At 42.3% G+C, this 26,516-nt stretch overlaps 1 protein-coding gene and 1 pseudogene across 1 annotated transcript; both read right to left on the reverse strand.

Annotated features, from left to right (window-relative positions):
* Positions 1–13,545: 13,545 nt before the first annotated feature.
* On the reverse strand, positions 13,546–15,108 carry LOC146513539 (uncharacterized; annotated as a pseudogene).
* A 3,260-nt stretch (positions 15,109–18,368) lies between these two features.
* On the reverse strand, positions 18,369–24,658 carry LOC146513540 (olfactomedin-4-like). The gene is made up of 7 exons (XM_085167819.1): positions 24,522–24,658; positions 24,307–24,429; positions 23,936–24,154; positions 23,147–23,300; positions 21,230–21,457; positions 19,265–19,433; positions 18,369–19,007 (listed from the first exon to the last, which is right to left on the reverse strand). The coding sequence occupies exons 1-7, from the start codon at positions 24,573–24,575 to the stop codon at positions 18,554–18,556; spliced, it is 1,401 nt and encodes a 466-aa protein (XP_085023945.1). The 5' UTR covers positions 24,576–24,658; the 3' UTR covers positions 18,369–18,553.
* Positions 24,659–26,516: the final 1,858 nt, after the last annotated feature.

The raw sequence follows: 26,516 nt of genomic DNA on the forward strand, positions 1-26,516 counted from the left end.
TAATCCATAGTTACGGATTAATGAGGAGTTAAATGAAGTACAAATGGGTTTTGTTTTTTTTGTTTTTTTAAATGGTGTTACTGTCTTTACACATGTGGAGACTGAAAACATGCTGTTGTTTGCACATATTTAATAATCAGCTCCGCACAGGAGCTGAAGCAGGGTGCAGCCTGTTGCTTTTACAGTATAACACTTGTAATAAAAGTACAGTAACGGTAATTGGTGACTGAGCAGCCCGGGGCGTTTCTATTGATTTCTTTAGTCCGGGTCAATTCATTCACCTGCACAGATTAGCTAAACGAACTTTACAAAACAATTTTCCCTGACAGCCGAGTGCTCATTTTAGCTAGCTAGGTCTCAGGACCTAGCAAAGGACGGTAGTTACGGATTAGCTTGTAAACACGTTTAACTTACTGAAAAAGTGCAGCAGAGCCTCGGGTCCTTCTGTCGGGTAGTCCAGTTTACGGTCGTGTTTTCGTAACGCAAACGCTGGCCCTCCTCTCAGAGCCTACGCTCTAGCTGCTAACAGAGATAGCAGCTAGAACGTAACAGAGATACGTAAGTTTCTCCGTGACTGCAGCTGTCAGTCAAAGCTGCTATGATGATGTTTCACCCCAATTTAACATCACCGCGGTAGGAATTAGAATCAAACTTATGGGAAAGGAGACCCATTGAACATCAATCAGCGTGATGAGAACTATTGAAACCAAAAGAAAGAATCTTTGGAAAAAAATATCTGAGGAGAATTAATTTATTTTAGTCTGACCCCAGTCCCATCTGCTAACATGGAGGAGGTGGGGTTTATGACCTATACTGCAGCCAGACACCAGGGGGCGATAGAGACATTTTGGCTTATTTTTGGGGAGCTGTCGTGTCGTCCATGTTTTCTACAGTCATTGAGTACGACGTGCCTAAGTTTTGTTTCATCTCTGATGACGTCACAATGGTACAGTGGCACCACGCTGTTGATAGAGCTTCCCGTGTGAAGGATGTTAATGTCTTTGTGGGGGCCATGACCACTGCACACGCCAGACTCATGCTGTATGATTTTTTAGACAACTTGCAGCAGCGCGTGCTGTATTGTGATACAGACAGTGTCATTTTCATGGCATGCCCTGGCAACTGGATGCCTCTGCTAGGGCCGTTTCTGGGGGATCTCACCAGTGAATTAGATTCTGGAGAGGGTGGTGTGGGGGATTACATTGTGGAATTTATTTCCAGTGGACCAAAATGCTACGTGTATCACACATCGCTGGGTAAGACACAGGTTAAATGTAAAGGCGTAACACTGAATGCCCTAAACTCGAAAGTTGTCACCCATGACTCCTTGAAAGGTTTAGTCCACAAGTTTGCAGCCAATCAAACATCAAACGCACACCTAGTTGCCGTGTCTGATAGTATCAGATGTGATAAAAAGAAGCTTCTTTTGAAGAATGAAACCGTTGTGAAGAAAGTTAAAGTGGTCTAAAATAAGCGCCATGTGCTCCAAGACTATACTACCCTACCTTATGGATTTTAAATTAGATCAGGGGTTTGATGCCAGGTTGCAGCACCCGTTCAGTATGGTGGTCAGCGGTCCTAGTAACTGTGGCAAGACTTTTTTTTGTTAAAAGCATAATTGAAAACACTTCCAGGATTATTTCACACAGCACTGATAACATTGTGTATATATACTCATGCTGGCAGCCACTATATGACCAGCTTCTTAACATAAGAGACATAAACTTTGTTAACGATATACCCGAATCTCTGGCTGATGACACCCTTCTGCCTACAGACAAGAATAATTTGTTAATTATAGATGATGTAATGAACGATGCCGCTAACAATTTAGAAGTACAAAATGTGTTCACAAAGTATGTGCATCATAGGAATTTGAGTTGTACAGTGGGGCAAAAAAGTATTTAGTCAGCCACCGATTGTGCAAGTTCCCCCACTTAAAATGATGACAGAGGTCAGTAATTTGCACCAGAGGTACACTTCAACTGTGAGAGACAGAATGTGAAAAAAAAAATCCATGAATTCACATGGTAGGATTTGTAAAGAATTTATTCGTAAATCAGGGTGGAAAATAAGTATTTGGTCAATAACAAAAATACAACTCAATACTTTGTAACATAACCTTTGTTGGCAATAACAGAGGTCAAACATTTACTATAGGTCTTTACCAGGTTTGCACACACAGTAGCTGGTATTTTGGCCCATTCCTCCATGCAGATCTTCTCAAGAGCAGTGATGTTTTGGGGCTGTCGCCGAGCAACACGGACTTTCAACTCCCGCCACAGATTTTCTATGGGGTTGAGGTCTGGAGACTGGCTAGGCCACTCCAGGACTTTCAAATGCTTCTTACGGAGCCACTCCTTTGTTGCCCGGGCGGTGTGTTTTGGATCATTGTCATGTTGGAAGACCCAGCCTCGTTTCATCTTCAAAGTTCTCACTGATGGAAGGAGGTTTTGGCTCAAAATCTCACGATACTTGGCCCCATTCATTCTGTCCTTAACACGGATCAGTCGTCCTGTCCCCTTGGCAGAAAAACAGCCCCATAGCATGATGTTTCCACCCCCATGCTTCACAGTAGGTATGGTGTTCTTGGGATGCAACTCAGTATTCTTCTTCCTCCAAACACGACGAGTTGAGTTTATACCAAAAAGTTCTACTTTGGTTTCATCTGACCACATGACATTCTCCCAATCCTCTGCTGTATCATCCATGTGCTCTCTGGCAAACTTCAGACGGGCCTGGACATGCACTGGCTTCAGCAGCGGAACACGTCTGGCACTGCGGGATTTGATTCCCTGCCGTTGTAGTGTGTTACTGATGGTGACCTTTGTTACTTTGGTCCCAGCTCTCTGCAGGTCATTCACCAGGTCCCCCCGTGTGGTTCTGGGATCTTTGCTCACCGTTCTCATGATCATTTTGACCCCACGGGATGAGATCTTGCGTGGAGCCCCAGATCGAGGGAGATTATCAGTGGTCTTGTATGTCTTCCATTTTCTGATGATTGCTCCCACAGTTGATTTTTTCACACCAAGCTGCTTGCCTATTGTAGATTCACTCTTCCCAGTCTGGTGCAGGTCTACAATTCTTTTCCTGGTGTCCTTCGAAAGCTCTTTGGTCTTGGCCATGGCGGAGTTTGGAGTCTGACTGGTTGAGGCTGTGGACAGGTGTCTTTTATACAGATGATGAGGTCAAACAGGTGCCATTCATACAGGTAACAAGTGGGGGACAGAAAAGCTTCTTACAGAAGACGTTACAGGTCTGTGAGAGCCAGGGATTTTCCTTGTTTGAGGTGACCAAATACTTATTTTCCACCCTGATTTACAAATAAATTCTTTACAAATCCTACCATGTGAATTCATGGATTTTTTTTTTCACATTTTGTCTCTCACAGTTGAAGTGTACCTCTGGTGCAAATTACTGACCTCTGTCATCATTTTAAGTGGGGGAACTTGCACAATCGGTGGCTGACTAAATACTTTTTTGCCCCACTGTATATATCTAGTTCAGAATTTGTTTATTCAAGGAAAATCCAGTAGAACTATTTCCTTGAACACTAAATGCCTTATACTGTCTAAAAATCCAAGAGATAAATATCAGGTCATGCTTTTAGGTAGGCAAATGCTTCCTGGTAATACTAATTATTTTATAGAAGTGTTTAATGATGCCACATCCACAACATACGGGTATCTTTTAATAGACTATAAAGCCATCACCCCGGACCATTTAACCCTTGTGCGCCCGCCTGTTGTCGGGCTGTGGGTCGTGGTGACACCCCCCCCCCCCCCCAGGGGCGTGTGTGTTGTTATTACGATGGTATTGATGATGATGATGATGATGATGATGATGGTGGTGATGGTGGTGATGGGGGGGTCTTGGTGACCCCCTCAGGGCATATGTGTGTTATGATGATGATAGGGTTGGGGTCGCTAGGACCCCCGAGGGGCGCTTGTGTTATTACGACGTCGGTGGCGTCTGGGGAGCGGCGGTGCGGGAAGCGGCGCAGTTGGGACAGTACGTGACGGCGCAGTTGGTGCACACGTGCACTCGGCACTTGTGGCACAGGATCTTGGTCTTGACGTCTTTGCTCCTGGGACACACGCGGCACCTTCGCCTCTTGACCGGAGAGGAGTCACGTGGAGTAGCGTTAGAGGCGGCGGCACGAGTAGTACAAGCATCGGCGTCAGCATCGTCAGCCTCGGTGGTTGTACCTCAGGCCGCGACTCTGCCTCTTCCTCCTCCTCCGCACTGCAGATCTCCTCAGGAAAGCTACTCATTTTAGTATTGCCCTTTAGAGAGTGGTAAGTGGGACTTTTGCGTTTATCATAATGTGGCATATAGTAGGGTGGACCTTGATGACTGTTTCCCTCTTTTGTTACAGGATTGTGCTATACTGCTGATGTCTTGTCTTATGCTGTTTTGTTTGTTATGTGATGCTTTAATAGAGAACAGTAACTTGAGGCGTATTTGTTTTATGTAGATCTCTTTTACTAATTTGTTTAATGTTTTATGCTCTGTTTTATTGCTTTAGTGGAGGTGCGGCCGCTTGTTGAGGGGCAAGGCACGTGAGGTGGAATCCCCTCCCCGATGCATGCGAGTGTACACATCGGGCATAGGTAGATTGCACCATTTAGAGTTCAGTGTGAGTGACAGTGAAGTCTGCAGTGGAATTACACGGGTGAGTAATTGGTGGCACCCTTGGGCACTCCTCCCTGTAGGTTGCCTCCTCAAGTGGCCGGTCTCCGCTGTTTTGTTTAGTGGGTTTTTTTTTTTGTTTTTTTTTTTATCATGGTGTGATTGTTTTAGGGTAGCATCGTGGTAGGGAGTCTGGTCATTTTAATCATCAGTTGTTAAAGTGTTTTAACTATCTTGCTGTCTCAACCCTGCTACCTTAGGTACCTTTTTACAATTCTATGCTTTTAGTAGTAATAAATTTTGATTTGTGAAATTCATCTGTCTCACCTTTGCTGTTAATAACGAGTCTGATGGCTTTGGTAGCCAGTGTAACACTTACATCGGCTAGAGAAAACTTTCCTGGGGTGTAACTCCCTCCCCCAGGTGGCGTTGTCAACATCTTAGTTACCATCCCCGGTTATCCCTCAATCGCGCCACCACATTTGCAAACCAAGTGGCCAAGAGAATATCATGATGCTGATTGATAGCATCTCGTCAGATGTAGCCGAGCTGCTCTGGCAGCGTTATAATTTACCCTATGCCTTCTGTGGTTTTTCTTGGAGGTCTTGTGATGCTGTGCGCATCAGTTTGGCTCTCTAGCCTTTTGTTTTGTTTCTGCCTACCACTTGAATTAAAGAAAAAGGTATTTAGAGGGCTATGCACTTATTCAGATTTTCCCCTAGATATATATACACTACCAGTCAAAAGACTAGACAACGCCTAATTTAATGTTTTTCCATTATTTTAAATTGTATATTCTCACTGAAGGCATCAAAACTATGAATGAACAAATATCAAATTATGTAGTAAACAAAGTATGAAATACCTCAAAACATGTTTTAGATTTTAGATTCTTTAAAGTAGCCACCCTTTGCTTTGATTACTCCATTGCACACTCTCGATGCATTCTCTCGATGAGTTTCATTAGGTAATCACCTGAAATGGTTTCCAACAGTCTTGAAGGAGTACCCCGAGATGCTGAGCACTTGTTGGCCCTTTTGCCTTCACTCTGCAGTCCATCAGGAGGAAGCCGGGACAGGCTTACTATGACTTTTGGCTGAGCAAAGTTATGTGGTTGGAGTCATGTACCTGCGATGCGTTCAATGGCGGGAAATAAGTGCAGGATTTTACTCTGGGTTACAAATGCACCTACAATGTGAATTTCAGATTCATCAGGAACCTAATGGGGATGTGGCGGACAACACTAGAGGCCAACTTCAAGCCTATAGCACAAGTCACCATCAAGTGTGGGATCTACCAAGGAGATGCTCTGTCCCTTTTGTTCTGCATAGGCCTGAATCCCCCTCAGTGAGATTATTAACAAGACTGGCTACGGATACAGACTATGGAATGGCGCATGTGTCAGCCACCTCCTTGACATGGATGACATGGTGTATGCCCAGAGTGAATGAGACATCGATTTACTGATCCATATAGCAATGACATCTGAATGTTGTTCGGACTGGAGAAATGTAGTTGGATGATAATAAAGAGAGGGAAGGTAGTCAGAACTGAGGGGATCAAATTACCAGAAGGTAACATTGCAGACATAAAGGATAGCTCCAGTACCTAGGGATCCCACAGGCAAATGGGAACCATGAAGAGGCCGCTAGGAAAGCTAGCAATTAATGGTAATTTGGAGATTGGTCTGTAACTGCTCCAAAGAGAGTGGTCTAGCTGAGGTTCTCTTTTAAGGTGGGAGAATAGCAGTGTTTTTAAAATAAACCAGAACTATGCCAGTGAAGAGTTGATTAGAGTGAGCACACATGGACCAATAAACTGGAGGACAATTTTGAAAAATGATGCAGGTACAATGTCAAGTGAACAAGAGGATGCTTTCACTGAATTCACTACTTTTACCAGCTCAGGTATTGAAACAGGAGAGGAAAGTATCCACGATGATGGGTTGGAGATAGACAAAGCAGGTGCTGAATGTGTATTTAAAAAAACAAAACAAAAAAAAACAACAACAACAAAAGTCATTCTTACGTTATTAATCTTTGCAAGCAGAAAAGAGAGAAAATTGTCAGAGTCTTCATTAAATGAAATAGTGGCCACAGGTAGAGCAGGAGTAACAATGTCACGAATTGTGTTGAATAGCACCTTAGAATTACCTCTGCTCTTTTTAGCCAAGTGTGAGAAATGGGCAGCCCTCACATCTCTAATCGCAGTATTAAAAGAAGCTAAAAGGTCCTTTAGACAGAGGAGATGAACATTTGGATGAGTTTTCCTCCACCTGCGCTCTGCTTTATGACCATAAATGTTCTTAAAAACATGTACGTTCTCTGCGGCCCTGAGCTCCTCCGGCAGGCTGTTCCACAGATGAGGACCATACCACTGAAAAGCTGCCTCTCCGTGAGTATGTGTCCTCCTGACTTTGGGGACAATCAAAAGGCCAGTGCCAGAGGACCTCAGGGTCCGCGAGGGTTCATATGGTAAAAGCAGATCTGAGAGATAAGAAGGCCCAAGACCATTAAGACATTTAAAAACCAATAAAAGAACTTTAAAATCGATCCTGAAACACACGGGGAGCCAATGCAGCGATTCTAAAACCGGTGTAATGTGGGCCCGCCCTCTGGTCTTCGTCAGCACACGAGCTGCAAAGTTTTGTAAAAGTTGTAAAGTTGAAATATTCTTTTTAGGAAGACCAGAGAGCAGGGCATTACAGTAATCAATGCGACTGGTAATAAAAGCATGCATCAACATCTCCGTGTTGGCCTGAGAGAGAATAGGGCGGACTCTGGCTATATTTTTTTAGATGATAAAATCCAATTTTGGTTACATGTTTAATATGTGGGATAAAACCAAGCTCAGAGTCAAAAATAACACCCTGCTTTTTCACTTATAGCGAAGGACATAGTGAAAATGCCTGTAATTTAGACAAGAGTATCTCTCTCTGAGCCTCAGGACCGACAATTAAAACTTCAGTTTTGTCCTGGTTAAGCTGTAAAAAGTTTTCTGCCATCCAAGATCTTATATCTAAAATACATTTAAAAAGGGCATCCATTGGTCCGGTGTCATCAGGAGACATGGAGATGTACAGCTGAGTGTCATCAGCATAACTGTGGAAGTTCACTCCATGCCTCCTGATGACACCACCGAGAGGGAGCATATACAAATTAAAAAGTACAGGGCCTAAAACCGACCCTTGAGGCACACCACATGTCATTTTATGAATCTTAGAGGAGCATGTATCCATACTCACCATAAAAGTTCTGTCTGAGAGATAGGAAGTGAACCAGTTGTGTACAGCACCAGAGAGGCCCACCATGTGTTTCAGTCTGTTTAAAAGAATAGCGTGGTCTACTGTATCTAAGGCTGCGCTTAGATCCAGTAGCACCAGGACTGAGAGCTTTTGGGAGTCCCAGTTACATCTAAGATTATTTAAAATCTTTAGGAGAGCAGTCTCTGTGCTGTGGTTCACCCTAAATCCAGACTGAAATATCTCCAGGATCTGTCTATCATTCAGAAAATCATTAATCATTAATTTTAAAAAAAAATGTCCTCAGAGCAAATAAAATCGATATTTAAAACCAAAGTAAAAACAAGGTCCAGTGTGTGACCTTTGCTATGTGTCGGACCAGACAAATGCTGAGCAAAATGAAAAGAATCCATAATGTTAATAAAGTCTCTGGTGAAGGGGTCGGAGTCATTATTAATTTGTATATTAACTTCATGAGCCCCAAAGTGTTTTTTGAGCTTTCTGCTCAAAAATGAAATTCCCAGGATGAATGGAGTACTTCTATGTAATTACAAACTCTGTGTATACAATCAAAATAAAGCTAACACTTGCGAAATTTCATCAGAGGCGTAAATATTGCAAAAGATATTACTGTGTCAAAGTTACTGAGACTGGAACACAGAAAAAGTAAGTGTGTGTGTGTGTGTGTGTATATATATATATAATTTTTTAAAAGCATATAACCCTTTTAAAAATATGCTTCAGCTCCGATTTCATTTCAGAAATTCATTAACCAACATATAAACATCATCTGTGCACAGATTTGTTTCTGAAGTGAAACAGTGAATAATTACAGCCCTGTCAATACATAAATACCCAGACGTACAAAAATGTCAAATTCTGGCACACGTTGGACACCATGTCAGTTGAATACTTTAGGTATTAAAGAGCAGAAATTATTTAATTTTATTAACAGGCCTAAAAATGCTTTTTAAAATATATATATATATATTTCTGAAAAGTTAACCATACCTTTACATGGGAACGGCCCTTTTCTGCCGTGTTCATGGAGCTTAATTGGTCTCTGGCCCTTTAAGCTCTGAGGGGCTGTAACTTTGGTTTCTTTTGGCCAATTTGCCTGATTGACACCGCTTTTTAATCGTTTGAGCAAATAGGATCACAGTAATGAAGCCACGTTCACATCACTTCAACCAGTAAGAAGTTGCAAGGCCAAACCCCACGTGGGTCCAAATTTAATGCATGTGGCCTCTGTCCAATCACCTGTCTGTAGATGTGTCTAAAATGCAAGTTGTTGATGGAAATGGCTTTGATGCCGCTAGTTATGCATGGTAACTGCTGATAATGATCAGACTACCGGTAACCAGGGAAAATAATGGAGGAAATCTACACGGTAAGCCAATTACTGTATTTGCACCACTATGTGTTTTTGTGGTCTTCTTTTGTGGCTCTTGAATTTTAGTCAGAGCATGGTGAAACTTGGTGTTTGGTTTCAAAGATAGCTCTGGAAGATAACTAGCCTTTCTTTAGCCAGTTGTTTGTTTAGCTGACTTTTGTGCATTTAATCATGGCTTTTCTTCTTCTTTTTTTCTTTTTTGGGGGGGTTGTAGAAATGGGTTATATGAGCTTTTAGCTGACAGTCTGAGGTTTCTGTGGATACCACACATGTCGGGACTTCTATATTATATTTCTGACCCAGTGTTATAACCGATTAAACGTGATCTAATTCCCTTTTCCCCCCTGGTACCTGGGGTGTGGGACTTAATAAGTTAAGCTACACAGCTTTATAGTAGAGGATAAGAAGTCACAGAGCTCCAATTAAAATAACCTGGCTCAAATCATATGTGTGTATGTATGTATAGGCCGTTTGAGTACAGTGAACTCATTGTTGTGTTTAAGAATGCAATTTCAGATTATTTGAGCTTTGTCACATGGTGTATATAGGCGATCGTGGCTCAAGAGTTGGCAGTTCGTCTTGTAATCGGAAGGTTGCCAGTTCGAGCCCCGGCTCCGACAGTTTCGGTCGTTGTGTCCTTGGGCAAGACACTTCACCAGTTGCCTACTGGTGGTGGTCAGAGGGCCCAGTGTCCGGCAGCCTCGCCTCTGTCAGTGTGTAACGGAGCGAAGGTGATTTTATTTCCACAGTGTTTTTAAAGGAGGGAAACCTTCCTCCAAACGGACAGAGCAGTGGAGCCGCCGAGGGAAAGCACACGAATTAAAAACTGTAAAGTTAAAATATAATTTATTATATTTAAATAGTTAAAAATATAAAATGAATTAAAACAACAATGGCCAGGGAACAACACAATAAAAATGGTGCAGGAGGGAAAACCGGCGGCGTCCTCGCCTTCCTCTCCACATTCTGCGTCCCAGTGCGCTAAAGAAAGGAAGGCAGCGGAAGTCACTAATCTTTTAGGCAGCTATAATTCATTAAAGGGGACAAGTCAAAAGACTTACCCTGGGTGGGCAGAGCTCTCAACTCTGCCCACCGTTTCTTGTAACTGACAATCGGCACCAGCCCGTCCGCCGCCTCTAATTTCCCGCAGACGCGTAATCTGGCCTCCTGTTGCTGCAGCAGTCAAACCGCTCACTCCGCGTCCCTGGTCGCTGGCGCTGTATCTTCCCCTCCCCTCAACGCCAAGCTCCACCAGTCTTATGTGTCACTGAGCACTCTCTGTAAATTACCACTCCCTTTCCTCTCAGGTGTGTCAAATTAGTAAAATGGGAAAAAGGGCGGAGTCCCTCCAGGACAAATTGACAGATGCAACCAAAACATGCAGTATAAATAAAACACTCCACAAGATATAACCAAAACATGCAATATAAAAAATAAATAAGCACACTTCACATTAAAACACAGCAAAGCAAAACAACATCCGTCCTTCCCTTGATGACATCCACCCACACTGAAATATTAGCAGTCCCTGCTAATGCTCCATCTCCCTATAACCCTCTGGTGGAATCCCACGCGTGGTCCTAGTGGACCGTCTAAGGGACATATCTGAGTCACTCGGGTGAGATGACACACAGTCAGCAGGGGGTAAAAACCCATAAAACACTGGCATTGGGAAATCCAAAGTGCCTGTGGTCTGTTTGAGGAGCAATGCACACTTTTAAGGCATTCCTATGTAAAGTTTGTATATTACCCCCCTTTTCTGGTTTGACCTTATACACTAAGCCCGTATCTCCCACCAGTTCCAACACCACATACGGCTCAGGAGACCACCAGGAACACAGTTTTCCTTTGCCCTGTCTGTTTCGGTCACGTACCCAGACTCTCTCCCCGGGCAACAATGGGAGGGTACAACCTCTCTTCTCACACTGGCTTTTGTGTTGGGAGGCCGCACTATACATCCTCTGCCCAGCCAAACGGTAAGCTAGGGAGAGTTTCTGTTGATGAGAATACACCCACTCACTTACATCCTGCCTCACCTGCTGGGGGGCCACGCCTAATGCCACGTCCACGGGAAGTCTCAAGTGTCGACCAAACATCAAATAAGCAGGAGCATAACCTGTGGAACTATGGATAGTATTGTTATAAGCATGGACGAGTTCTGGCAGATTTCCTACCCACTGACTCTATCTAACTGATTTTAGTGAGCGAAGCATGTTCAATAGGGTCTGATTGAAACGTTCTACACTACCATTCCCTGCAGGGTGGTAAGGTGTCGTGCGGCTTTTAGTTATACCATAGGTATCACAGAGTTGGTTCATTAATGCAGATTCAAAATTAGACCCACGGTCAGAGTGGAGTCGGCCTGGGCAACCGAACGGCTGTATCACATACTTCCACAAAGCCTTTACTGTAGTCTCTGCTGTTTGGTTTATTGTAGGGATAGCCCAAGTGAACTGTGTAAACAGATCAGTAACCACAAGTATGTTTTGATAAGTGTCAGTGGGCCGGCCTAAGTACAGAAAATCCATGCCTACAACCTCCAAAGGGTATGAGACTGAAATAGGGTGCAGTGGAGCCCTAGGTTCTACCCTCTCCTTTTGTAGACTACAGGGGACACAACCCAGATGAAACTGACGTACCTGCGCTTCTGTGTTAACCCAGTAGAACCGCTGCCGAGAGAGGGTTCGATCTACCCCCGCATGGGCAGCAGCCTCATGGATCTTCCGCCACACCTCATGGCACCTGGAACTAGGACACACAACTTGATAATGAGTCTCCTGGGTATATTTGTCCAACACTTTACGGCACAGTATTCCGTCTTTAATAAAAAGTCTTTTTTGTTGCTGTAGGAGTCGTCGCACACCATGTGACAATGTCTGACGTTCTAACTTTGTGGGTGCGACCTGGGCTTCCAGAAGTTGCTTTACCACTTGAATATCCGGAATATCCGGAATATCACGAGCTTGTGTTTCGGCCCAGTCACTCCCCTCTACCTCACAGGTCAGTTCAATGGCTGCTGAAGTGACTCCATGCTCTGATCCAGCCCCCTCCAGGTGCTCTGCTGGGACAGTGGGGAATCGAGAAAGGGCATCAGCATTAATATTGCTCTTACCCGAATGATGCTTGACCTCGTAGTCAAAAGAGGCCAGCTGGGCAACCCAACGTTGTTCTACTGCGCCCAAGCGAGCAGTCTGTAAATGGGCCACAGGGTTATTATCAGTATACACAACGAATCGTGTACCAGTCAGATAGTCTTTAAACTTTTCGGTAACTGCCCACTTAAGGGCTAACAGCTCCAACTTGAAGGAACTATAGTTGGCGTCATTCTGTTCCGTGTGGTGTAAGCTTCTGCTGGTGTACGCTATTACCCTTTCTTGGCCCTCTTGAACCTGGGCCAGAACGGCTCCCAGCCCGCGACCACTGGCATCAGTATACACAATAAATGGAAGAGAGTAATCTGCGTATGCTAAAACAGGTGCTTGCGTTAAAGCTGCTTTGAGGGCCTCAAATGCCGTTTGACATTCTGGAGACCACTGCACTTTGCGACGGTCTGTTTTCTTGTTCACAGGGACCCCTGTCAATAATGCATTTAAAGGGCGTGCGATTTTAGCAAAGCCACACTTATCCACTACATACCCCAGAAATTTCACCTCCTGTTGCAGGAACTTGCACTTGTTCGGCTGTAACTTCAACCCATGACGCCACAACCTCTGAAACACTTCATCTAGATGCTGTAATTGAGACGAAAAGTCAGGTGAATAAATGATAATGTCATCTAAGTACACCAATAAAGACTCTGCAATCTGTCCACTCAAGCAGTGCTGCATCAGCCGTTGAAATGTAGCGGGTGCATTGCACAGACCAAACGGCATCCGCTCGAACTCAAACAACCCGACTGGGGTAGTAAAAGCAGTCTTTTCCCTGTCCGTCGGGTCCATTTGGACCTGCCAGTATCCACTGGCTAAGTCCAGGGTGGAAAACCACTGCACTCGAGTAAGGCTTGTCAATGTCTCTTCTATTCGTGGCCGGGGGAAAGCATCTTTATGTGTCACCGCATTCAATTTTCTGTAGTCCACACAGAACCTCCAGGTGCCATCTTTTTTTCTCACCAAAACAATGGGTGCAGCCCACGGGCTACAGCTTTCCCGGATAACTCCCTTTTCCATCATATCTGCCAAGAGGCTCCTCATTTCTTTATACATTGCAGGGGGCAAAGGACGATACCTCTCTCTAATGGGAGCTGCATCACCTGTGGGGATGATACCATGACAAGGCATTGTCAAGGCATTGTCATGGTAAGGGCCACCCCCACATCAGGGGTTTCAGGCAGTGCCTCCACCAGGGCACAATAATCCGTTCCTTGCGGACCCGTCTGAGCCCGGCCCCACACCATTATTTCACTCCTCGGGGGAACTTTAATTTTGCGTCGGCCAGCTAGCCGTACATACCCCACCATTCCGTCCTCCACTGTACTTGCTTCTATCCGTCTGCATGTTGCGAAGGCAGTCCTCCAGGCCTGTTGATTCGTTAATTGCTGTGAGACAGGAGCAGTCTTTTCCGGCCACTTAAATACATTCCAACAGGCAGTCACAACATTCATACCAACTATCAGTGGGTGCGTGCAATGGTCATCTTTTACCACCACAACCCCGCGTCCAGGAACCTTAACACCTTCTATTTCCATGTCAGGACAGCATAGGTGGTATAGGGAATTTCCAGACCATTGGCGGCTCTCAGCTTAAAGGCGGTTGGAGTTTTCTCAAGCTTAGCCTGGGAAAAATGCTCACTAAACAAACTCTCCTGTATCAAAGTCACTTGTGATCCTGTATCTAACAAGCCTTGAAGCTCCACCCCCTCGATCACTATCTTCACTGTTGGACACTGCCCAATAAATGTGTCTGTGGCCCTTAATTCCTTAGGTGAACCAAAAGCCCCCGCCCCTCGGACCTCAGCAGCAGGGTCATCTAGTTTAAACTTGGCTGGGAAGACATGGAGGTCTGGCAAAACCTAGCTATATGTCCTGCTTGTTTACACCTCCGACAGATAAGCCGACCTTGTGCATCCCAGCTAGCATTTGATTGTCGCGGTCTTCTCCTAAACTGAGGTGCAGGCGGAAGAGTAGCTACAGCTGGCTGAGTGGAGCCTCTAATTTCTCTGACTAGCTCTTGTGCCAATCCCTTCATTTGTGCCTTGACATCCTCCAGTATCTCCTGCTTTTACACCTGTCTCCAATCTTCTTTCTGTTCAACCTTAAAAGGAGCATGAGACTTATTTACAGACAGGCAGGTTACCTCAGACTGGGGCTGTACATGTTCTGAGTCAAGCAGCAGTGCCTCCTGGCATATGGCAGCAAAATCTTGATCTGGGTTACGCCGCACATAGACCTTCAGTGCCTGACTTACAGGGCCCTCCCGCAATCCTAGCAACAATTGATCTCGCAGGGTGCATCAGAGGGGACATTATCTGGATCATGCTTTCGCAACCTACAGTATAATTCTCTCAACCGCAAAATAAATGAAGATACGGTTTCACTTGGGTTCTGAGTGCAACTAAAAAACTGTGACCTAAGAACTGGGTTGGGGACACGATCACCATATAAAGAGTCTAAAAAAGAAAAGATTTTTTGTACTTGGTCTCTTTCACTGGTTTCAAGAACACTGACCTGACGTTTAGCCTCACCTGCTAGCGCTCCCAACACAATAGCAACTTTCCTCACTTCAGGCAAATCCTGCGATCCCAGCAGCCCCCGCATCTGCTCCTTCCAATCCTGATATTGCACATCCTGATCAGGCCCTTTAAATTTCGGCAGCCACGGGTCTCCGGGATATACAGGCATCATCATCTTTGCTATTCCCCTGACTAACCCAACTGCTCTTGACTCCGTACAATGTAGCTGCCATCACCAGTGTGTGAATGGGTGGATGACTGAATGTGTAAAGTGCTTTGGGGTCCTTAGGGACTAAGTAAAGCGCTATACAAATTTACCATATTATCCTCCTGGAAGCAGCCATCATGAGATGGGCACTTCTAATGGCTAGGACATATTTACTTTTTACAAAGTATTAAAGAACACACAATTGAATATTATATTACATTACAGATTATATATTAATGACATATTTCCACCAATAGAAGCTTACAGTAGAGGAACCAGCTTTTAATATAAAAGAGAACATGGCAATATATGTGTCCTTTGCACAGAAGCCCATGCTTTCATATAGAGTACTCCAACAAAATTTACCAGTGTGATTAATAATAGTTAAAAAAAAATACTTGAAACAAAACTATAGTTGCTTACAAATTGTCTATACAGTCTTTCACAGACACAATTTGTAGCTCCCTACTAAAGCCCAGTCCAGATGGTTTTTCAGATTCAGTCTCCTATTTGTGAAGATAGTTTTGTAAAATATGCTGGTAACACTACATGGAAAGCAGCCCCTCAAGTCCTTAAATGGTGTTTTGAACTGAAGGGTCTACAAAGTTACCTACATGCCATTTCTATAGTAGAGATATAAGTGTGGTTTAAAAAAAGAGCCTAAAATGAGAAGCAGAAGGCAGAAATGATAAACTATGTTCATAATGTCAAAACCTGTCTCATATTAAGTGATGAAACCCATGTGAACTAGCACACTTTTTAGTTTGAATTGACACTCCAGTCTTAATTTTTCAGGAACTGAAGCAGTTTAGGCCAGTAGATATTTAATATTTCTATTTCCACATTTAATTTTATCTTTTACAACTCAGTTTGTGTGCTTTCCCATTTGGGTAGACTGAGATCAGATATTAAAGTAAGACATATTATACATTTAACTAATCTTGTAGGGTCTTTACTAGGGATGGGTATCGTTTAGGTTTTATCCGATACCGGTGCCAAACCGGTACTTTTGAAACGGTGCCGGTGCTTAAACGGTGCCCAAACCGGTGCTTAAAGAATGGAAAACACAAAATTGGTCCAAAAACCTCTCATGTTCAGCTGTTTTTTTGTAAAAAGATAACAATGTTAGTCTTTTCTGCAGGTATAGGGCATATATGGTATCACTCTGGGCTGGAAGCAGTGCTTAAACAATGGAAAAAACACAAACTTTGTCCAAAAACCTCTCATGTTTAGCTGTTTTCCACTTTTTCTTTGGTCATTTTAGCCTTTTTGGCCAGGGTGAAGGGAGTATCTGCCATCAAACAAGAAGACAGCCGCATGTAGCTATGATGGTGTTTGCTAGTTCACGTTACATGCATTAATTTAATAACGCGGTTAGCTTACTCAACGTAAATTCCTTTGACAGTATCAGCTTAAAGCACTTGTTGCAGGCTGCTGAGTTTGCATCTTTTGCTGTGAAGTACAGCCAGACTTTTGACCGCTTCGCCTTGGGCATTTTTAATCTGTAGCTCTGCTCTAAAAGAACGTACGTACCTGGACCCGCCTACTATCCTCGAAACGTAAAATGATTGGCTAGAATCTAAAGTGTATCATTCCATACCAGTTGGTGGCGGTAATGCACCTTTCAGTTGTTTGCCAACCGCCAATAGAAATGTAAGGAAGAAGAAAGTGTATCACAGCTCAGGAAAAAAAAGCACCGAAATAAAGCACCGAAATGTGCGCTGCTTTTCGGTCTGGTTACTACCGTTTATGTCAGAACCGGTGCCATGATGGCACCGGATACCGGTACCCATCCCTAGTCTTTACCCTGAAATATAAAGCTCTCTGAGGTGACTCTTGTTGTGATTTGGTGCTATATAAGTAAAATTGAGTTGAATTGAATTAAACTTGAAGGAGATGGTGCACTATTTACTTCTCCTTTTTTACATAAAGCAGGCAAACCAGTCTTCGGACAAGTCGCCAGATCGTCAAAAACAAGGCGTTTTCTAATATCCTCGTACGCAGTGTTGAGTCTGTCCCTCTTGATTGCATCATCAACCTCCTCCTTGCACTTGTAGATACTTTTTTATTTACAGAGCGGGTTACCCCAACCGAGCACTCTAACATTACTATATTGTGCGGAAATGTATTTCTTTTCCTCTTCTCTTAGAGATTTTTTTTAAGACAACAATAGGTTGTAACCTCTTGGTATTTTATTGGTTTGTGTCTTAACACTATTTCTCTTCCTACTCTCATTATGACCAATTTGTATTGAGCAATAGGGGGTTTTTTTCTTCATATTTGGATTGTTTCATATTGTGGGAGTCTTCCCTCTGAGGTAGGACAGTAGAAGCCGGTAACAGTAGGACTCTTACCGCTTCGTTGTCATCCAGATGTGTACTGGAAAGTTTAAATTTATTATATAAATACAAGTCAAAAGTATTCAAAAATGGCCAGTTATACCCTGGACCCCAGAGGGTTAAAGGTTAAAAGCAAAGTTGTCACCAAGTACTGTTTATATTTGTGTGTATTGTTGCAGCTTTTTTGAGTATTAACTTGGTGCCTTTGGGTGAAATAATGGTAATATGAGGGACCGATCCATATGGTCACAAAGAATAGCCACTTGTTTCTGTGCTACCAAAGTTCCCCGGCTTTCATTCAAAATGTGTTTATCGTCAGCTCCTACACATTAAACTACTTAAACATGATAAATGTCTTGGGACACATTTATGCGTGTTTGTATATGAATATTTCATACTTTAAGGCTGCCTGTTTATTTAAGGGAGATGAACAAAATACACTGGAATTGTACATAGTAATATCACGGATGACAAATTAAATAGAGTTTAAGTAGATGCTTGTGCATTCTTAAAGTCTTATATGTTGAATTGAACTATGTGATCTGTTCAAAGCCTCCCAGTCAGTGCTGTTCTCCATGCCTGTCTGACTGTACATGATGTTATTAGCACAAACACTTTAAAGGTGATCATTTAGGACTTTAACAATAATACAGACAGCAATGTAGTTAGCAATAAAACAGTTAGTTTTATTGGGAATTAACTTAAAAAACAAACAGGAAAAGGAAACTTGCTAGTGCTTAAAAAGTGCTTGAATTTGACCCTGAAAAAGGCGTATGAACCCTGATACCAATGATGTATATTTGCTCAATATTTCCAAAGCCTTCAGCATCTCTCTTTACATTTGAGTTGGTCTTTACACTTTTTTGTAAAGCTGAATACAACACTGAATAAAAACACACCAGAAGTGTATGATTTTAATTAATTGAAGGAAAACAGTAAAAAGAAAGAGACAACAGTAAATTGGTTTAGTATATAAATTGATAATGCATATTGTGTATAGTATGTGTCATTTTTCAGAAATTCAATGCTTGCTTTTATTCTTTAGTAACTATTACTGGAGTCAGTATTTAGCTTCAGGACTGATTATCCAGTAACTCAAACTGCACCTTGTAAGAGACCATGTAGGAGTCACAGTAGGCATGAAGCATCTGGTCTACAGGGCTGTAGTTCAGGGCTTGAATGTTAGGAGCCAACTTCTTCATGAAGATGCCAACGTTGAACCTCTCCTGTCGCGTCACGGGGTTGAAGGAGTAAAAGATCTCCTCGAGCTCTTGGTTGACGTAACGTGTGGCGTAGAGGACGCCGCAGGCCATGAAGGTGTTGGTCACTGCCTGCTTGTAGACTGAAGTGTGCCAGGTTTGTCCGAGCTTTGGTGGTTCACCCTCTTCCACCTTGGACAGAACCAAATTGCCAAAGTCCTGGGTGGTGGTGTAGACCACCCAGACGCCAGACTCATCTGTTGCCAGGTCCAGGTCAGTGCATTGGTAGCATTCCTCAAGGTTGCAGAAGTTACCCTTTGCATTGTACCTGATTAACAGAGGACAGAAATGAATGTTTTACACCAAAAAATGTCATGTTTGCTTATATCTTAAAGACCTCTACTTTATGGTTTCTCCTTTTTAAAAGAATATATTTCCCATGAGAGTGTTTGCAAAACTAATATTTATACTGAGTAAAATATGAGTAAAAAGAGTATTTGCTATTCTTGTTATAAAAAATAAAAACTGTTTTATTATCTTTATTACAAAATAACCATTTTTAAAAACAGAGTTAAGTGAATCAACCTGGTTCCTTTGGGTAGATCTAAGGTGGTAACAATTTTGGAAGTGAGGTTGAAACAACAAACAGCATCCTTGTTGTAACAGTTGTAGTACAAAGCGCCTCCATACAGAACATTATTTGGACCCTGGATGGTGTTGGTAGTTGGATTTGACGGGTGGATCTGGACGTTACCTGAAAAAGGAAGAAAAAGCTAAAAACTGACAATCTTGATTAAAAAACAAAACCTATTACATTTTATAATACTGTTTTTCTATTATCCACAAAAAATAATTGTGCTTTTTTGGTGCGTACATCTTTTCATTGGTCTTTGATTATTGTTTGATTTATTTTCAGCATCACAAACATTCTCTTGTGTGTCAATCCTCTGCTGAAATTAGCCTCCAACAAATTTGAAGTGTATTCCCAATCTGACCCAATGTTGCTAAAACCAGCAGTGCCTAGCTTTTTAAAAAGTTAAAGGATTGACGGGAATTTTCTTTAAAATTAGTTACACTTTCACGGTGAACCTTTAGATTTGGTGCTGAGATTGTCAGGAAGAGAGCCGGATTTTGAAAGTATCGGAAGATTTCACATGACTAATGCTGTCTTTTAAAGCAAAAGAAAAAAACTACTGAGAGACTGGAGGAGTTTACTGGAGTCACTATCTACAAGTTACTTTTAGACTGGCTGTATAGACAGAGCAACGTGATTAGGGATGGGTATTGATAAGATTTTCATGATTGCGATTCCATTTTCGATTCTGTTTAACGATTCGATTCTTTATCGATTCTCTTATCGATTCTTTTTAACAAAGGAGAACACTAAGGTCGATTAGCTTAGAACTTTGCTTTATATCTTCTCTTTGAACAAGATAGAAATTTAGGAGTAACATGGCCTTACAAACCCAACAGTGTGATCTTAAGAGATCCACAGCCTACGGCTCTTTAATGGGGTGTCACAGGGTCCCCAGGAAAAAATTGTAAATGTAAAATAATAAAATAAATATTTTTCTGTAGCAATAACAAAGTATAACATAAATTATTCAGTAGCAATTACACAAGAATATCCAGTAATGTCCCTGCCTACAATTAAACACATTCACTTAGCGAAAATCGGGGGCATCTGCTGTGGCAAATGGGTGCAAACCTTTGACCACAAACTGAGTCACTGCTCGGTGACATTCGTCTATCCTGGCCTGAAAGGAGACGCTACGGTAGACTGCAGCGAGAACTGCCAGCATCTGAGCCAGACTCTGTCTCTCATCATGGTCACCTAAATGCACAGTAATGGCAGGTTTTGTAATAAGGCAGATCGCGCTAACATAATATGCACTGTTAGTTGATTATTTACCTGCCGTATTAACGGGAGAGGACGTGCAAACGTTACCGCTGCTGCTGAGTTGAGATTCACGAGTCCGGAGCGGAATTAAAAACACGACATTCATTTAAGGTTATCGCGTGTTTTGTGAGCAAATGCTTTTGCATATTCGTAGTGTTTCCTTAAATGAAATATCTACTTTTCAAGTTGCCCTGCTGTCATCAGTTCTCGTAAAGTATAACCAAACTTTTGAGTGTTTGAGCCGCTTACGCGCCGTGTTTCCTGCCAGGTAAATGACGCTCCGCAACGTGGTGACGTCATTCGGGGTGACTGGAATCGATAAGGGAATCGTTTGCAAAAATGGCAAACAATACCAAGGAATTGAAACAGTGGGAACCGGTTCTCAACAAGAACCGGGTTTCGATACCCATCCCTAAATGTGATGCTGTTATAGAGCCAGTTCTGCTTTTGTGCCTTTTGTGAAACAACTTACATTTCCACAATTTTGGGAACTGACTCTGTAGTGTGACTAGCAGAAGTGTTTAGTTCTAACTTACGTTTTTTTATTGTAAGAAAGTCAGTCTGCACCTTGCCTTCCGTACTGTAAATAGTTTACACTTAAATGTTCCCCAGTATGCCACAAAAAATATTACAAAAGGACAGGTTCTTACCAGGGACGCTCACCCCAATGATGAGAGAGCTCAAGGTGGAATAGAAACGGACGTAGTGGGCATATCTGTTGCTGGAAGTCAATATTACCCGCCAATACCAACTCTCCTTCCCGGCTTCTGGTTTGGGATCCCGACCCCAGGCACCATACTTGTATGAACCAGGATACTCTCCTGCTGTGTAGACCCTCGGTTCACTTATATTCAGAAACTGACCATAGGGACAATTACCTGAGGATAAAATGTTAAAGGAAACAAAGCGAGAGTGTTAATTTGCATGGCCGATTTCTTCCCATATATGGCTATAGTAGTTCATTCAGCAGGATTATAGTCAAGGTAAGACTACTATTTATATCTGCAAGAGTTAATATTTGGTTGCATTGCTCTGCTCCGGGCCTTTCATGGAAAGTGGAGAGCAGCAACAAAACTCCAGTACAGAACACAGCAGGCATCATTGTCAACCGATATGGCAATGATTAATCAACATACAGAATGCAAGAAAGCTCTGTGCTGGAAGTTGGTTGCAAAGTTGTTGGTTACAAATGGAGTCTTCTTCTCACACTAAGGTTAATTTTGGAGTTCCACAGGGTTCAGTGCTAGGACCAATTCTGTTTACATTATACATGCTTCCTTTAGGCAGTATCATCAGAAGACATAGCATACATTTTCACTGCTAACACACACCAATTAGATAAACTGCAGGAATGTCTTAAAGACATAAAGACCTGGATGGCCGCTAACTTTCTGCTACTTAATTCAGATAAAACTGAGGTTATTGTACTCGGCGCTGAAAATCTTAGAAATATGGTATCTAACCAGATTCTTACTCTGGATGGCATTACCTTGGCCTCCAGTAACACTGTGAGGAACCTTGGAGTCATTTTTGACCAGGATATGTCCTTCCACGCACATATTAAACAAATATGTACGACTGCGTTCTTCCATTTGCACAACATCTCTAAAATTAGAAATATCCTGTCTCAGAGTGACGCTGAAAAACTAGTTCATGCATTTATTACTTCCAGGCTGGACGACTGTAATTCATTATTATCAGGATGTCCTAAAAACTCCCTGAAAAGCCTTCAGTTAATCTAAAATGCTGCAGCAAGAGTCCTGACAGGGACTAGAAAGAGAGAGCAGATTTCTCCTGTTTTGGCTTCCCTTCATTGGCTTCCTGTTAAATCCAGATTTCAAAATCCTGCTCCTCACATACAAGGTCTTAAATAATCAGGCCCCATCTTATCTTAATGACCTTGTGGTACCATATCACCCTATTAGAGCACTTCGCTCTCGCTCTGCAGGCCTACTTGTTGTTCCTAGAGTATTTAAAAGTAGAATGGGAGGCAGAGCCTTCAGTTTTCAGGCCCCTCTTCTGTGGAACCAGCTTCCAGTTTGGATTCGGGAGACAGACACTATCTCTACTTTTAAGATTAGGCTTAAAACTTTCCTTTTTGCTAAAGCATATAGTTAGGGCTGGACCAGGTCACCCTGAATCCTCCCTTAGTTATGCTGCAATAGGTGTAGACTGTTGGGGGATTCCCATGATGCATTGAGTATTTCTTCTTCAGTCACCTTGCTCAGTCGTTATGTGTTAATAGACCTCTCTGCATTAAATCGTACTTTAATTTCTGTCTCTCTTCCACAGCATGTCTTTCATTTGATTGTTGGGTTTTTCTTTGTATGTATTATTGTAGGGTCTACCTTACAATATAAAGCACCTTGAGACGACTGTTTGGCGCTATATAACTAAAACTGAAAACTGAAAATTGAATTCAATTTAAAGTGGCTTGCAGAAATGTGGACATGCTTTTTGATATCTGCCAAATTAATGTTGGGTATCTGTGCAGGTGTGGAGATATGCAAATGCTATGCTATAGTCAGATCGCTTTGAGCTGCATAAAGGAAGCTTTTGGGGATTACCATGTGGAGGCTCAGTGGGTTGATGGGTGGGATGAAGCCCGTTCTTGCAATGTTCCAGGTCCCTCTTCAGGCGTTGGTTGGCTTGTTGTCTTTTCACCACTTGCATTGTGTCAAATGTCTCTAGCTCCTGCATCTCTTCTCTCAGGTCCTGAAGCTGACATCAGCACAGATCTCTGATCAAAAGCTCATTTTATTTGCACGTAAAATATGGTAAGAGTTTTGAATGAGCATTTACTCAAAATACAAGCTGACACATGAAAATGGTGCATAAAGTAAGGCTGGGTTTATGCCTGACTGAAGACCTTGCCATGGATAAAAATTAGACAAAGCATTTATTCTACAGGTAGAAACAATATTTTGTGTTGAGCCTTTAATTAGGAGCAGTCTTTGAGGAAAACAAGAGCAACCACTGAGCAGTCTGATTTAGAGAAGCAGACTACTTTTTGAGAAGGCTGCCAGGCTCGGCACATACAGTGAGAAGGCCAAGTCGTAGCAGTACTGTGACTAAGCAGACTATAGTGCTGTTATGATGTATTTCTGTCATTGCAGAATTTATAGAATTCAGTAGCTTCAAAAACATCAATTTCAGTAACTCATTTTGAAAAGGTTCTAATGGGAATATAAATTATTTTAGATGTGTGTTAGTCAGAGTGACCATTTTCTTTGTCTGCCAAGTATCAAGACTTCAGAGATCAAGTGAAAAAAGCATTCTTAGTTAAAACGTTAAAACGCGATCGAGACTTGAAAAGCAAGTTCTTAATATAATGCCTCATCTGTTTGTGAATTTACCTGCTGAGTTGTCGTAGCAGTAACACGCTCCTGTTCCAGACTGGTGCTGTTGACCTTATCAATCAGCTGCTTGATCTCAATCATTTCGTTCTCTATGACGTAGAGGCTGAGAACGCCGTAGAGTTCTCCATCATCTTCTTTCTCCAGCATCGATACATCCTTCTCCAGTACAGGCAGACGGCGATCCAAACCAAGGAGCAAACTCTCCAGCTCTATAGTCTGCAGGCAGAGCAGAGGCTATAAAGTACTTAGCATGAATGCACACACACACACACACATATATATATATATATATATATATATATATATATATATATATATATATATATATATATATATATATATATATACACACACACACACACACATACCTTCTGTGGCATAAGGTTGCTGTTGCAGTCTAAGGCAGCACCTTGAACTCTTTCCAGTTTGTCATGAGGGAAAGTTTTCTCAGATTGTGCAAATTCACAGACACAATTCTCAGACAAAGATATCTGAAATTTAAAATGTTAAACAAAGCAAAAACCAATTAATAAAAAGCAGTTAATTGAATTAAAATATCACAATGTCTTCTGTGTTTTCTTACCTGCTGGGTGACGGTAAACAGCACACACAGTGGAACAATCACATACAGCTTCATGTTGGATCGCTCGGCAGAACTGCATGAAAGTGTCTTGGTGTGATTTTGGCATGTGTGTGACTGCAGCAGCTAACTTGTGTACACTCCCATTAAGTTCTACTGTGAGCGTGTGTTGAGTTTCACTTCCCCTCTTGTGGTTGGGATTGCAGCAACACATGAAATTTTCTACCTGATGAGGAAAAATGAACGAGTGACAGATGGGGGTCCTGCCACTCCATTACTGATGAGGAGAACAAACACTTTGTTTGGAGAAGCACAAAAATGACTTTTTGGAAAAGGTCTGTCATCCACCGAACAGTTCTTACTCATATTCCCAAAGCACCATAAGGTTAGCATCAGATCCTTTAACTTCAGCATCCACCAGGAATCAGCCAGTGGCTTAGGAGTACTGCTAGGGTTGGGTTGCATTTGAGCTACATGCTGAACAAGCATATTTTCAGAAACTAGAAGATGTTGATTTCAAAATGAACTCTTATCTTTTGTACTTGGTCTTACGGACCTTGCATATGCATTTCACATAGAGAGGTTGGACCTCCTGCACATCCTCCAGATACTGAGTCGGAGATCCTGGTAGAGCTACTTTGTCAGACCAAACATCCCTAAAATATTATCATGCTCTTCACTTCAATACAGTTTAATTTATACAGCACCAGATCACAACAACAGTTGCATCAATCACTTTTTATTGCAAGCTAAACACACTACAGAAAAAAAACAAAAAAATATTTGTTCTGGTTTATGGTTTATGTGTAAAAATGTGTAAAATTACAATGTTGATTTTTTTTTAAGACCTGAAAAATTCTCCAAAGCCAAAAATATCACGTAGCACGGGATTGGAGTTATGTAGTACTTTGCCTTTTAAACACATTAGCTTTAGGCAGACTAAACCATCTGAGGTCTAAGCCATTGTCGGTGATGACCCCAACCATAACCCTCTGAACTCTGAACCTCTGCAATCAGAATATATCATTTTTGGGCGATCGTGGCTCAAGAGTTGGCAGTTTGTCCTGTAATCGGAAGGTTGCCGGTTCGAGCCCTAGCTTGGACAGTTTCAGTCGTTGTGTCCTTGGGCAAGACACTTCACCTACCGCCTACTGGTGTTGGCCAGAGGGGCCGATGGCGCGATATGGCAGCCTCGCTTCTGTCAGTCTGCCCCAGGGCAGCTGTGGCTACAACTGCAGCTGCCTCCACCAGTGTGTGAATGTGAGAGTGAATGAATAGTGGAATTGTACAGCGCTTTGAGGGTCTCGAAAAGCGCTATATAAATGCAATCCATTATTATTATTATTTTTGTTTTTATTACATTTTTCTCCAAGACTTGGCAATTGGGAAACACAGAAAATAACCATTCTAACTGCAACACATGGAAAACGATTTAACTCCCCCAAAAAAGTCTGCTTTGCTCTTCTCCAAAATACAGGGTTAGGGTAGGTTAACCTCTCAAGCCCCAAGCCTAACTGATCTCCTGCCTTTTGCCCCCGTATCAGGGGGCGTTGGGGCTTAAGAGGTTAAGGTCAGACCTCAGAGGGTTAATAGCAACACAACTTATACACTCAAAAGGACAGAGGTCCAAAATGCAGTTCTGTGGCATGTTGTTGGGAAATCCTGTGAGGGAAGTGTGATTAACGTGTGTTTGAACCTTTCAGATTTCCTGAGATGTGCAAACAGCTTCTGGTTTTAACATGTTACAAAAGTTAGGAACAGAAAGTGGCCACTTGGCACTGAACTCAGGAAATATCACACCCATTAAGAGTGCTGACAACATTTAATTTCGGTAGCTTAAATTTCCAAATAATCCAGATAACCTGAGAATACATGTCAATTACACAGAACTCTAGTGTCATTTTATTGTCAATTATATAAACGTTATTAATGAACAGGCAAACCTGATTTAGGCAATGCAGTGGAAGAACTATTCTGAGTATTTTCCCCCTTCGTGCA

The sequence above is a fragment of the Neolamprologus multifasciatus genome, chromosome 7 (genome assembly GCF_963576455.1).
Source record: "Neolamprologus multifasciatus chromosome 7, fNeoMul1.2, whole genome shotgun sequence".
NCBI classification, from domain to species: Eukaryota; Metazoa; Chordata; class Actinopteri; order Cichliformes; family Cichlidae; genus Neolamprologus; species Neolamprologus multifasciatus.